This window comes from Myotis yumanensis, unplaced genomic scaffold (genome assembly GCF_028538775.1).
Source record: "Myotis yumanensis isolate MYYU_CA2020_CCGP unplaced genomic scaffold, mMyoYum1.0.hap1 SCAF_9, whole genome shotgun sequence".
Taxonomy (NCBI): Eukaryota; Metazoa; Chordata; class Mammalia; order Chiroptera; family Vespertilionidae; genus Myotis; species Myotis yumanensis.
In genome coordinates this window covers 21,283,349-21,296,127 of record NW_027223760.1, presented here as the reverse complement: position 1 = coordinate 21,296,127, position 12,779 = coordinate 21,283,349, and the positions used below count along the sequence as shown (strand labels likewise).

At 41.7% G+C, this 12,779-nt stretch overlaps 1 protein-coding gene across 4 annotated transcripts in view; it reads left to right on the top strand.

The window, feature by feature from the left end:
• Positions 1-645: 645 nt before the first annotated feature.
• ZNF800 (zinc finger protein 800) overlaps positions 646-12,779 on the top strand; it is a 52,127-nt gene continuing 39,993 nt past the window's right edge. For 3 of the 4 annotated variants that reach the window (XM_070423843.1, XM_070423840.1, XM_070423844.1), the window contains exons 1-3: positions 646-1,272; positions 1,751-1,869; positions 8,380-8,475. In XM_070423843.1, coding sequence (XP_070279944.1) covers positions 1,809-1,869; positions 8,380-8,475 — 157 coding nt within the window. In that variant the 5' untranslated portion in view covers positions 646-1,272; positions 1,751-1,808. Of the gene's footprint in view, positions 1,273-1,593; positions 1,870-8,379; positions 8,476-12,779 lie in introns of those variants that run through there. The other variant, XM_070423841.1, reaches the window with a different exon arrangement.

Genomic DNA, 12,779 nt, shown 5'->3' with positions numbered 1-12,779 from the left:
TCCGGGGCTCTTCCAGGCGGGATGCGGGCGCCGAGGAGGGAAGGGTGCGCGCTGCCCACGTGACCCGACTCCACTCTCAGGTTCCAGAGCGCAGCGCCGCCGGAATCCACACCCATCTCCCACCACCGGCCCGTTTCCCCCCCAACCCAGGACCCGGTAAAACCCCTAAGGCGTGAGAGGCACACGACGAAAACTACTGGCGGGGCAGGTCTGCGCTGACCATTCCTCAAGGCACCGACCGCCTTCTCGGCGTCGGCGCCCCTCCCTCAGTTTCCGTTCCACTCCTAGGAGAACGGCGACAGCAACAGTTTGGTGGCTGCGCAGCCCATCTCCCGGGCGCCAAGGAGGCCTCGTCCTCTCCGCGCGCGCAGCCTCCGCGCGTTCGGCTCTCAGGCGGGGCCCGCGGGAGGACGCGCCGGCGAATGGCCGGTCCGAGTCCCCGGCCGCGACGCGGCCCCGGCGCCCCCCGCCGCGGGTCCCTCCCCGGCCCGGCCCGGCCACCTGGCTCCGCCGCCCAGCAGCCGGGGGGCCTCGGGCGGGCGCATGCGCGCGGCGCTCCCGGGCGTGCCGGCCACACTCCCCCCACCCACTCGGAGAGCTTGTCACTTCCTGCCCTCGCCCCATCTCCGTCCGGGGTCAGTCAGTCGCTCCCCGTCGCCGCCGGAGAGTCTCTGCTTCCCCTTCGGATCCGCGCCGCGGCAGTCGCCCCGGCTCTCCGGGGAGGGGGAGACGGAGAAAGAGAGACCGACTCCATAAAGTTTCCAGAAACAACCGCTCCGAAAGGCCCACGGTGCGGGAGGCTCCCCGTCTTCCCCGCCCCTCTCCAAAGCCTGCGGGACCGTTGCAGGTGGAGCGGTGTCGGGGAGCCGGCTTCGCGGCAGCCGTTGCCCCGGTGAGGCGCTCCTCGGGTCCTGCCCGCTCCGGTTCCGGCTCCGGCTCCTTCGGTGGCCGCGGCTGCTGCTGCGGGGCGGTTCCTCCTGTCAACTGTCTGCGCCCGCGCGCCGCCCGCCAAGCCGCGCAGCGCGGAGGGACGCCGTGAGCCGCCGCCGCCGCCGCGGGCCGCGGAGGACGTGGTGAGCTGTGGCGCTTCCGCGTCGGCGCCGGCGGGGACTCTTTGGAAGCGCGTCGGGCCCGCACCGCGGGTCCCTTCGCGCGGTCCGCGGAGGCCGCGCCAGGTGGGGCCGAAGCCGCCTCCCACGCCGGGCTGTCCCCGCGGCCGCCCGGCCGGCCTGGCTTCCTTCCGCCTGCCCGCCGGCCCGCCCTCGGAGTTGAGTAAGTTGGGCGCACTGGGTGGTGGGGACGGGGGGCTCCGCCGGGGCGACCCCGAGGCACGTGCGAGGCGGGAGGCCGTGGGCCGGCCGCGGCGGAGCAGCCCCCGGGCCGCCCCGGCCGCCGCGCCCCCAGCCCGGCCGCCCGCGGGCCCCGGCGCCGGCCGTGCCACCGCGCTCCGCGCCTTGTCCCCGCGCGCGCCCGCCGGGGCCGGCGAGGCCGCCGCCGCCCGCGCAGCCGGCCAGGCCCGAGCCCTGCGTCCTGCGTTGCGCGCCCGGGGCTGCGTTTCCGGGTCGGGCGAGGAACCTGTGCGGGGGTTCGGCCCCGGGAAGCCTTCATGCGTTCTCCTTTTTTTTTTTTCGGTTCCAGGAGAAGGAGTGGGCCCGCGGAGGCACCGCGGAGGGCGGGCGCAGGGGACGCGCCTGGAAAAGGCCCCCCAGGAAGTTCAGGGCGAGTGACTGGTTTGTGCTTCTTCCCGCAGCCAAGCCGCAATGAAGAGCTGCTCACAGTGAAAGGAAAGTAGGTCGCGCCCACTGAAAATGCCTTTAAGGGACAAATACTGTCAGACTGACCACCATCATCACGGATGCTGTGAACCAGGTACCTGCCCCGTTCTCCTCCCGTCACTTTGTCCTGCCCCAGAGCCGCTCCGCCTGCTGCTGGCTTCCAGCTCGCTTCTCCTCCTGCCGCAGCAGCCATGCCCAAGGAAGCAGGCTCTCATTTCCCCGTAGCCTAGCACAAATGCTTGTGCAAACAGGAGGTCTCCCCTGCTCGAGCCCCTGGATAAAGCACTGCGGGTGTCACCTTAAATCTTTTCCACAAGATCAGTTACCCCCTTTCTTTCAAGGCAGCCTCCAGTTAGTGTACCCCATGCTCTGTAAATGTTTAGGATGGAAGAGGAAGGGGGAAAAAAAATAGTAGCACACTAGTATTTATCTTCATGAAGGTTTTATTTCAACTTGAAAAAATTAAGTTTCGTAGGCATTTTGATCAGGGACTAGCGCTTTAAAGCCTACACATGAGTTCAGTTTGAGCGCGAAAAAGTTGGTTGAACTCAACTTATTGGGAGAATCAGGCTTTGCCAAATGCAACCTTTTAAAAATTTTCTTGGACAGAACATACCGTATTGCAAAAAAAAAAAAAAAAAAAAAAAATATCTGGTTATTTGCGTAGGATGCATGAATATTTTTAGGACATTTTATTCAGTGGAACTTTCAAAAGTTGAATTTGTGAAATGAACACTTTGGTTTTTGTAGTCTCGTGAAGGATACTTAGAAAACTTTAATTTGATAAATGTGATCTGTAAACTATTGGTAGTTTTTCAACTTAGAAGTTTGATGTGCTTTGTCCTAAACAGGTACAACTTAAAAGGAATCATTGAATACACACCACCTCCACACCCAATAAATGCTAATTTATTCTAGTTAAAGACAGGTGGTATTATTTTTGACCTAAAAGTTATTAGGACACTATACTTTTGCTTGCTTTTTGCTGGAGAATTTTAACTGTCCTAATGTACTCAGTTTTATCACAGTAGAGTTTAGAGTACTCTTTTGCTTAATGGGAAAAATTGGCCATGGTAAAGGGGAAGAACTTCCACTTTCAGAAAACTTTGGTACACAGGAGAATAAAATGTGTACGATGACGCTATCCCCACTGATTTGGTGAAAATCAGTAACACCTCTGCTAATACAACAGTTAATCCCATGACGGGATCCAGTTTCTATTCGCCTGTCCCCTTACCTATCTTAACTCTCAGCACCCTTTCACACTGCATATTTTGTGTATTATTTGAAGTGAAGATATGTTTTAGCAAATGTTGAATGGAATTTACTAGTTTTGAAGTAGAAGGCTGTGAATGCCTTGTATCCCACTGACCTTTTATTTATTTTTTTTAAGAGTACTTCAAGTCATTTAGGTTGAACTAATAAATGAAATAATCTTATTCAAGAAGAAGTTCATTGATTCATTTTCTTGACAGGTTGTTATTAAGCACCAGCTAGGTGACTAGACACTTTCCAGGCAATGGGAATAGAAGTGGTGAACAAAACAGATAAGGTCATTCCCTTATAGGACTTTTGAGTGGAAAGAGGTAGACAGATAAAAGATGACCATATCTTATTTAGTGTATTCTGGTAATTAGAGTTTTCTAGAGACTTTAATGTCATTTTAAAGATGCTTTCCAAAGTTGAACTTTTTTTGTTAATCCTCACCCAAAGTTATTTTTTTCTATTGCTTTTTTAGAGAGTGGAAGAGAGGGAGGGGGGAGACACACACACACACACACACACACACACACACAGAGAGAGAGAGAGAGAGAGAGAGAGAGAGAAAGAGAGAGAGAGAAAGAAACATCGATGTGAGAGAGACACATTGATTGGTTGCCTCTGGCATGAGGCCTGACCTGGCCTGGGATCAAACCTGCAACCCAGGTATGTGCCCTTGGGCAGGCAGACACTCTAACCACTGTACTGTGCCAGCCAGGGCTCTAGAGTTGAACTTTTAAATCTGTATTAGAACTTTTGTGATTCTTTTTTCCCCCATATTAACAAGAAATGAGACAAGTTGAGTTAATTACAAAATTTTAACTTTCTTTTTCCTTAAGCTTTCCATGCAGTTTTTGTTTCAGACTAGTAGGTCAAAGGTAGTTGGTGTTTCTTTGCTTTCTTAGTTATAGTAATTAAACACTTTTTGAGCATTTAGTTCAGTGGAAGCTAGAAGTTTGTTAACTTAGAGAGTAGTTAATTGACATTATTTCAGAGGAAAGTAGGTGCTGAGTGGGAGGATGTTTCCAGCACTGAGAGGAATATATTATGATAAAAGATGACATGATGTTGGAAACATTCTTTTAATTGGCTCTCCTGAGAAGTCTGTCCTGGTTTGGATTATGAATAGTGGGTAAGTTCCTTGGATGAGAGCAGTGGCTTCTGAGGAGGCCTTGATAGGATAGGTCAATTTGTAGTGAAAGGTGGTATTGTAAGCCTGTCAGTGTATGTATTTTCTTAGTTTAAAAAAAAAAAAATATATATATATATATATATATATATATATATATATATATAGATAGATAGATTTCAGAGAGGAAGGGAGAAGGAGAGAGAGAAACATTTATGATGAGAGAATCATTGATCAGCTGCCTCCTGCTCGTACCCCACTGGGAGACTGACTGGGAGTTGAACTGTGACCTGGTTCATAGGTTGACACTCAACCACTGAGTCACACCTACTGGGCAGTTATTTTTTTTAATTAAAAAATTTTTAAAATCCTCACTCGAGGATATGTTTATTGATTTTAGAGAGTTGAAAGGAGAGGGAGAGGGAGAGAGAAACATAGATTGGTCGTTTCCCGTATGCACAGGACCAGGGATGGAACCCACACCTGGTTGTGTGCCCTGACTGGGAATCGAACTGCCACCTTTTGGTGTACAGGACTGTGCTCCAACCAACTGAGCCACACTGGCCAGGGCCTTAGTTATATTTTAACGATTTTTTTTGCTATAGAAAATTTTAAACATTCAATTGTAGAGAGAATGGTATAAGGAACCTGATATAACCATTGCACAACTCCCATCAGTTATCAAAATATGGACAATTTCTTTTCATGTCTATTCTCCCCTCCCCATGATTTCCTTCTACACCCTCCAACTGCTCCAACACCCTCTATTATTTGAAAGCAACTCCCAGACATGATTAGTAGAAGGATCTTTTAAGGGGCTTGTTTTAAGGTAGGAGAAAATACTCTATTTTTATTTTTATTCTGGAAGTGTTCTTGGAAGGATGTAAAGAAAGATGCTAACTTCTGAGGGTTTGGGTTTTTGGTTGGAGGGAGATGTTGTTTGTTTTGTTTTTCCTAAATGGTTATATAACCTGATCTTGGGAGGGGATGACCGGATATGTAAAAAATTTTATGAAAATATTAATAAAGTTTTTGTATTAATGAAGAAAGACTTAAATGGGAACTACACAGATGTGTATACAAGTGGATGCGTCCTTGCGTAACTAAGCTATTCCTGGGGTTATTTTGAATGGTATCTTGAGAGGTATATGTGTTCTGGTGATAGCAGTGTTCGAAGGTGATGGGTAACAAAATTTAGTTGAGCTTTAAAGTCAAATGTTGTCACATGGGAATGGAAGTTGATGTATTATAGAAAGTTTTCTGGAGCTTGTACCTAGATGAGAGGGGGCTCTAAGGAGAAGTTTCTATTTTTTTCTTTATCCTTCCCTTATTTATTGCTGTCTTTTCTTTCTCCCTTTCTAGAATTCTTGCCACAGAACCAGACCTTGAAGCTTTTGGTTCTTTACAGTTGTATAATTTTTACCTTCTCTTGTGTAGTTATTACTATTTTTAAGAACAGTTATGAATTATAAAGTACAAGTACTGGAAAGAGATCTATCTAATCCAAATAAATGGTATCACCAGTCTATTTACAAACTTCTGATATTGGTTCTCTAAGGGTTGAATTCTACTTCTCTTGGATTTTGGAAAAGATTTCAGTTTTTGATATCAGAAAAGCAATTGATTTTGCACATGGTGGTGGTGATGATGATGGTGGTGGTGGTGGGGATAGAACATTTATTGAGCACTAAGTATATTCCAGGCTCTTTTTTGATCAGTTTACCGCTATTAGCTAATTTGATTCTCATACAATCCCCATTTTAGAGATGAGAAAAGAGTGGTCAGAGATTTTCATTTTCCTTGGTTGTATCTAGTAAATGGCAGAAAGAGAATTTCAACACAGTCCAGGTCTGGAGTCTTAATCAGTGCAGTTAGTGCCAGTGTCAGATGTTCTGAAGAGTTGTATTTGTGGCCCTAGCTGGTTTGGCTCAGCTGATAGAGCGGCGGCCTGTGGACTGAAGGGTCCCAGGTTTGATTCCGGTCAAGGGCACATGCCCAGGTTGCAGGCTCCATCCTCAGTGGGGGATGTGCAGGAGGCAGCCAATCAATGATTCTCTCATCATTGTTTCTCTCTCTCCCTCTTCCTTCCTTTCTGAAATCAATGAGAGAAAAAAAGTTGTATTTGTGTATGTTCTGGATTCATTTAAAATACCCCTATACTGTCTCTTAAAACTAGGAGAATTTTGCTTAATGAAATGGCTTGGTTTTGAGACATAGTTCCTTCCATTTGTGAACACTGAGCATAAGCCTAAAAGAGAATCTAAGGCTGCAGAGTCTATATACATAGGACTGCAGGCTTTAGCCCAGGGGTGGGCAAACTTTTTGACTCGAGGGCCACAATGGGTTCTTAAACTGGACCGGAGGGCCGGAACAAAAGCATGGATGGAGTGTTTGTGTGAACTAATATAAATTCAAAGTAAACATCATTACATAAAAGGGTACGGTCTTTTTTTTTTTAGTTTTATTCATTTCAAACGGGCCAGATCCGGCCTGCGGGCCGTAGTTTGTGCTGTAGTTTGCCCACGGCTGCTTTAGCCCCTTATCAGAGAGCTAAATGCTGTCTGAGCCCAGGCCCTGAAGTAGTAGCAGTACACATGACTAAAGTAACCGTCCTTATCTCCCCACGCTGAGCAGATGATCCTGCGTGAACATGGTAATTAATAGTTGAGTAAAACATTATAACATTAAAAAAAGAGGTAATTAAAGTGGCTGGTTTTCTCCAACATAACCATCTCTCTTCATTGGATATCTGATAGAAAATTCAGTTTTCCTTTTCATTACCTTGTTTCATATTAATATCATCTAATTTATTGCATATTTATACAGCTAATCTGAGAATTTTGGAAAGCAGGGATCATCTAAACCTCTATATATGAAAAAAAATTAATTTTTAAAATGGGAATGTTCTTATAAAAAATGTATACTTTCTCAAAAGCCCAGGCTCTGAAGTACTAGTGAAGTGTGAGGCAGAAAGTGAAAATTGCCACCTTAACAGAACCTTTAAGTTTTGTTGGTAACCCATCAGACCTTTTGTGTTTACATATACACGTATATGTTAAATTTATTTCTTTGTGTATGTATTGAAATATATATTAATATAAATGAGATGTTCTATAACCTGTTTTTTGTTGCTTAATAATCTATTATTGACATCCTTTGTTGTCAGTATATGTAGATCTAGCTCATGCTTTCTAACAGTAATCAGATTCTGCTGTATGGATGTTTGTTAATTTACTTAGTCTGGTTCTTTTTGAGACTCTTAGGTTATTTGAAATTTTTCTCAGTTATTTACAGTGCTACAGAGTGCTGCAGTGAACATTCTTTTTAATTTTTTTTTAAAAAAAATAATTGTTGAAAGTATTACATATGCCCCCTTTTTCCCCCCAATGACCCCCTCCCCCATGTCCATGAGTTATGCATATATGCATACAAGGTTTTTGGTTGATTACCTCCTACCCACCCACCATCCCCCGCCTTCCCTCTGAGATTCTGCACTCTGTTCCATGCTTCAGGTCTCTGGATCTATTCTGTGCATCAGTTTATTTTGTTAATTAGATTCCACGTGTGAGGGATCATGTGATACTTGTCTTTCTCTGACTGACTTATTTCACTTAGCATGATATTCTCCAGGTCCCTCCATACTGTCTCAAAGGGTAAGAGATTCTTCTTTTTTACTGCTGCATAGTATTCCATGGTATAAATGTACCACAGTTTTTTTTATCACTCATCTTGCAGTGAACATTCTTGTACATCTATCATTGTGACCAGTTCTTTCCTTAGGCAGTGGTCTTTGAATTTTGCTCTCACAGTTGCCCAGAGAGCTGTACTAAATTGTCCAGAGGGTTTTGGAATGGTTTATGAGGTGTGGTTAGGCCATCATTGTCCTAAAACTTTGGTTAAATATGGTGGTTCCTCTCAAGGACAATAAAAAGGCAAACATGCCAAATATGTATTAAATAATACCAGGATAGGACAATCTCTGCATTTAAACTTATTATCTAGCTTTAAGTAGTCTTATTTTAGCCTTGAATTGAGAATGATTGTAGTTATTTTTCCCCATTATTTCATTTTGTCTTACGAAGATGATGGTGAAATATATACAAGTGTGATTGTCTTTTACATGATTATAGCAAACCATTGTTTTTCTTCAATAGTAAATGATTTAAATAACCCTTTTTTTGTGGGGATTGGGGTGGGTGTTTGTCTTCCATGTAGTTTATATCCTGGAACCTGGAGATGCTCCTTTGTTACAGCAGCCACTACAGACATCCAAATCTGGTATTCAACAAATAATTGAGTGCTTTCGATCAGGTATGAATGATTTAGGATGTATTTTTTTCAGTCTTCACATAGTAGTTAAAAACTACCTAGAAATCTTTAGAAATAATTTTTTTAAATTAAAATGTATACACTATTTTAAAATATATTTTCAATGTATTTTTAAAAAGTGGATGAATTAATATGTGATCTAGAGATTCTTTTTCAGTACTATATATTATATATTGGTTTTTAAAATAAACTTATTTACTATGGTTTAAAAAAATATGTGGTGTATCTGCTGATAAAGTGCCTCTTCCTCTTAAAGATTCATTGTTATTTTTTGACATGTTCTTTATAAACTCTCAAAGGGCAGTAGTAAATTATATTGGGTTTTTCTAAGTTTTAGAAGAGTGGGTTATTTACTCACAATGTCTCAGATGTCACTTGTCCTAGATTAATTACTTTATCATCTCTGTGACTCACCTTCTTCTGCTTAACCCTGGAGTTTATAGAGTTTGAATATCTATAATAGAGCACAAGATGGCTAAAATAAGTCAGCTACATTTGTTTAGTGTTTCTTTCCATTAGATTATTATAATAATTAGATATATAAGTGTATTTGTGTAGTTGTAGTTCATTGCTTTAAGGAGATGTTGCTTACTACATATAAATGATTGAGAGCTATTTATCAGTAAGATCTTAAGTTGCTGTGATTCTTATTATTCTCTTGTTCACTTCATGTGGATTTGGCTTCTCTGACATTGTAGACTATTGAGTCAAATATGAACAAGCAAACTGATGGACACTTAAAGGATTATCTTTTGTTATTTTATTTATCTTAATGAAATTATTAAGATAAATATTTAACATAAGTTAATATACTGAGATTCAAAATATACTAAGATTCAAAAAAAAGATAATTGATGTGCAACCACATGTTTTGTATTGATGAGAACTTTTTTGATGTGCTTGTTTTTAAAACATTGTTAAGGAAAAACATATTAATTTATTTTAGGATTCTAAGAAATAAATTGTTTCTTAACCTAAAAAGTTTTTTTCTTTGACTCTTTAAGATCCATTATACTTTTCATCTATAGTCCTCATGGTATTGCTTTTATGTATATTTAATTTAGTAAATATTGTGTATATGCCATATATCTGTGCTCATGTTGGTTAGTGGTATAACCTAGGTGTTTCTTGTTTTTTACTTTTGATAATTACCCTTGGCTAACAGTAATAATTGATAGACTAAATTCTCCTATGGTAAATACAATTAAAATTTTAGTTAGTAGGGACTGTATTTATATTTCTGGCATAACAATGGTTAATTTCTGTAGTAAGAGTTTCTGTTAGCTACTTTTAGTATAGCAATAAAATTTTTTTTGTTCTTATATCATGGAAATGAAGGTAATAGCTTTCCATACTCAGTAATATTCTTTGCTTTTTAAAAATTCATAATATGGAATTAATAAGGTTACTTTCTACTACTTCAGTTTTATAGTGTTATTTGATTAAGAAGTTAGAATTGGTTCATTCATAAATGCTTTGTCTTATAGAAAATACCTTTTCAGCAAGATTCTATACTCAAAAAGTATATATTTTTTAATTTTGAAAGATGAATATATAAAAATGAAATTATTTTTTCCTTGTTGAACTGTGGTCATACCTGTTTTCTGTGTTTGGCATTTCTTTACTGTCTAAGCCAGTGGTTCCCATCGTGGGGCACATTACCCACTGGGGGCAATTTGATTTTTAAGGGGGGCAATTCGAGAATGAGTTATTAATAGTGAATTTTTTGCATTTCTTATGGTTCTAGGGGCCTCATAACACAGTATGTAAATATATATTGTGACATATTTATGCATTTCCGTTCTCTATTATATGTTTTGAAACTTTATTTGATATTTTTTCATATCACTTCATGGTTTTACTATTTTTTAAAGCAATTTCTTAGTGATTTCTTCCTCAGTACTTCAACTGTCGTTTCATTCTTTTATTTTTCTCTTTCATGGATGCCATGTTCTTTGGAAGCTTGTTTACACCCAGTTAATGGCCTTTTAGGCTTCCTCCACATGAATAGGAGTTCACTTTTTGAATAATAAGAATTATATGTCACAGAGGGGGCATCAGGATGTTAGAGATGCTTAGGTGGGGCATGGTCAATAAAAGGTTGGGAACCACTGGTTTAAGCTAAAGAAAAGTGACTGTGAAATTTGTAGTATGTTCCTTTTAAAATATCCCCAGCAGCCTGGCTGGTGTGGCTCAGTGATTGAGCATCAACCTATGAAATAGGAGATCACAGTTTGATTCCTGGTCAGGGCACATGCCCCTGTTGGGGGCTCAAGCGCCAGTGTGGGCAAGCAGGAGGCAGCCGATCAGTGATTTTTCTATCATCATTGATGTTCTATTTCTCTCCCTCCTTCTCCCTTCCTCTCTGAAATTAATAAAAATATATAAAAAAATTAAATATCCCCAACAGATTTGCCTTCTCAGTTATTTTTCATTTAGGCAAATTGTGAAAATACTATAATTTTAATTCTTTAAGTACCCAATAATTTAAATTAGAGGTGATTTAGAAATATGCTGACTGATATAAGGAAACTAATTATGGATTTAAAAAGGAATTTCTTAGCCCTGGCTGGTTTGGCTCAGTGGATAGAGCGTCAGCCTGCAGACTGAAGGGTCCCAGGTTTGATTCTGGTCAAGGGACATGCCTGGGCTGGGGGCTTGATCTGGGGCGTGCAGGAGGCAGCCAATCAATGGTTCTCTTTCATTGTTGATCTTTCTCTCTCTCCCTCTCCCTTCCTCTCTGAAATCAATAAAAACGAACTTTTTACTTTATTAATGTATCTCATAGCTAAGCATTTTTAATTTCTTCAAGATAATCTCTTACATATCTGGATAATCTAAAGTCTACGGAGGTAGCTCTTCTTTAGCACTGAGGTGTTCAAGCGGTGCCTGACTAAAACCTTGGGAGGGTAAGATGGAAGTTTGGAGGGATTGAGATCCCTTCCCAACCTGAGATTTTCAGGTTCCTCCCAGTTCCTCTACTCCCAAGCCTGCCTTGAGTAACTAATCTCTTTCTAGGTTCTTTCCAATAAGCTGAGTCACACACATTGCATTTAAAGAACTATCATGGTGGCGTTATATATCTGACAGATATTTGAAGGTAAAACTCTGAAGTCCTTGCTTTTGTTCTTGTTAACCCTAGAGCAGGGGTCCTCAAACTACGGCCCGCGGGCCACATGCAAATACAAATATTGTATTTGTTTCCGTTTTGTTTTTTTACTTCAAAATAAGATATGTGCAGTGTGCATAGGAATTTGTTAATAGTTTTTTTTTTAAACTATAGTCCGGCCCTCCAACGGTCTGAGGGACAGTGAACTGGCCTCCTGTTTAAAAAGTTTGAGGACCCCTGCCCTAGAGGCTAAGTCAGGTGGGCAGTAGTCATATTAGGCTATCTACCTTTATCTTCAAGCTCAGATAATTGTCTGCAGCTATGGTATCATCTCTATTTAAGTGACTCACCTTCTCCTGCCTACACTGGGCTGTCTGTGACCTGGTATTAATTCCTGTCCAAGCTGGAAGTTCATAAAAGGCTGAGGAAGGAGTTGACTCATTTTTTAGGTCCACCCAACCCCATGTGTGCTGTACTACTGACCGCATGACCAACTTTGACCCATTCTCTTTGCCTCACACTTCAGCTTTTGCTTTAGCCTTTTTTTCTGGCTTTAAATTACAAGTCCTTCTTTACCTTTGATAGCTTTTTATTTCAGTGTGCTTGACTTGTAAATTAATTTGAATAGATTTTTCTTTTTTGGAATTGTGCTTGTGGCTTAAAAAAAATAAAGAAGTACAAAACAATATATAAAAATAAGTTTCTTTTTTCTCGGGCAACCACTGCTACATGATTTGTGTCTTCTTCCAGAGACCTTCTATGCATATACAAACATAAATTCCTCATTTTCTTCATAATATAAATGGTAGCCAAATGTGCATATTATGAATCTTTGCTTTATTAATAATACAATCCACTATTGTTTGACATCTGTCCACAGATCTCTCTCTCTCTCTCTCTCTTTTTTTTTTTTAGAAAACTGTTTTGCTTCAACGTACAGATTTTCTACTCTGACATCCCTGATGGTTGGGTGATTGGAGACATGTCATTTGCTCTGAATCCCTGACTTGTGGTACCACCTTTACTGTACCCTGCTCTTTGCTGGAGCCTTGCGTTAGCTGTTATCCTCTAGGATCACTTCTGTAACTTGCTGTCTTCAAATTTTCCTCCTTTCTATTCACACTTGTATTTTAGCTTCCTTCCTTCCTGAGCTTTCTCCCTAAACTGAAATAAATAT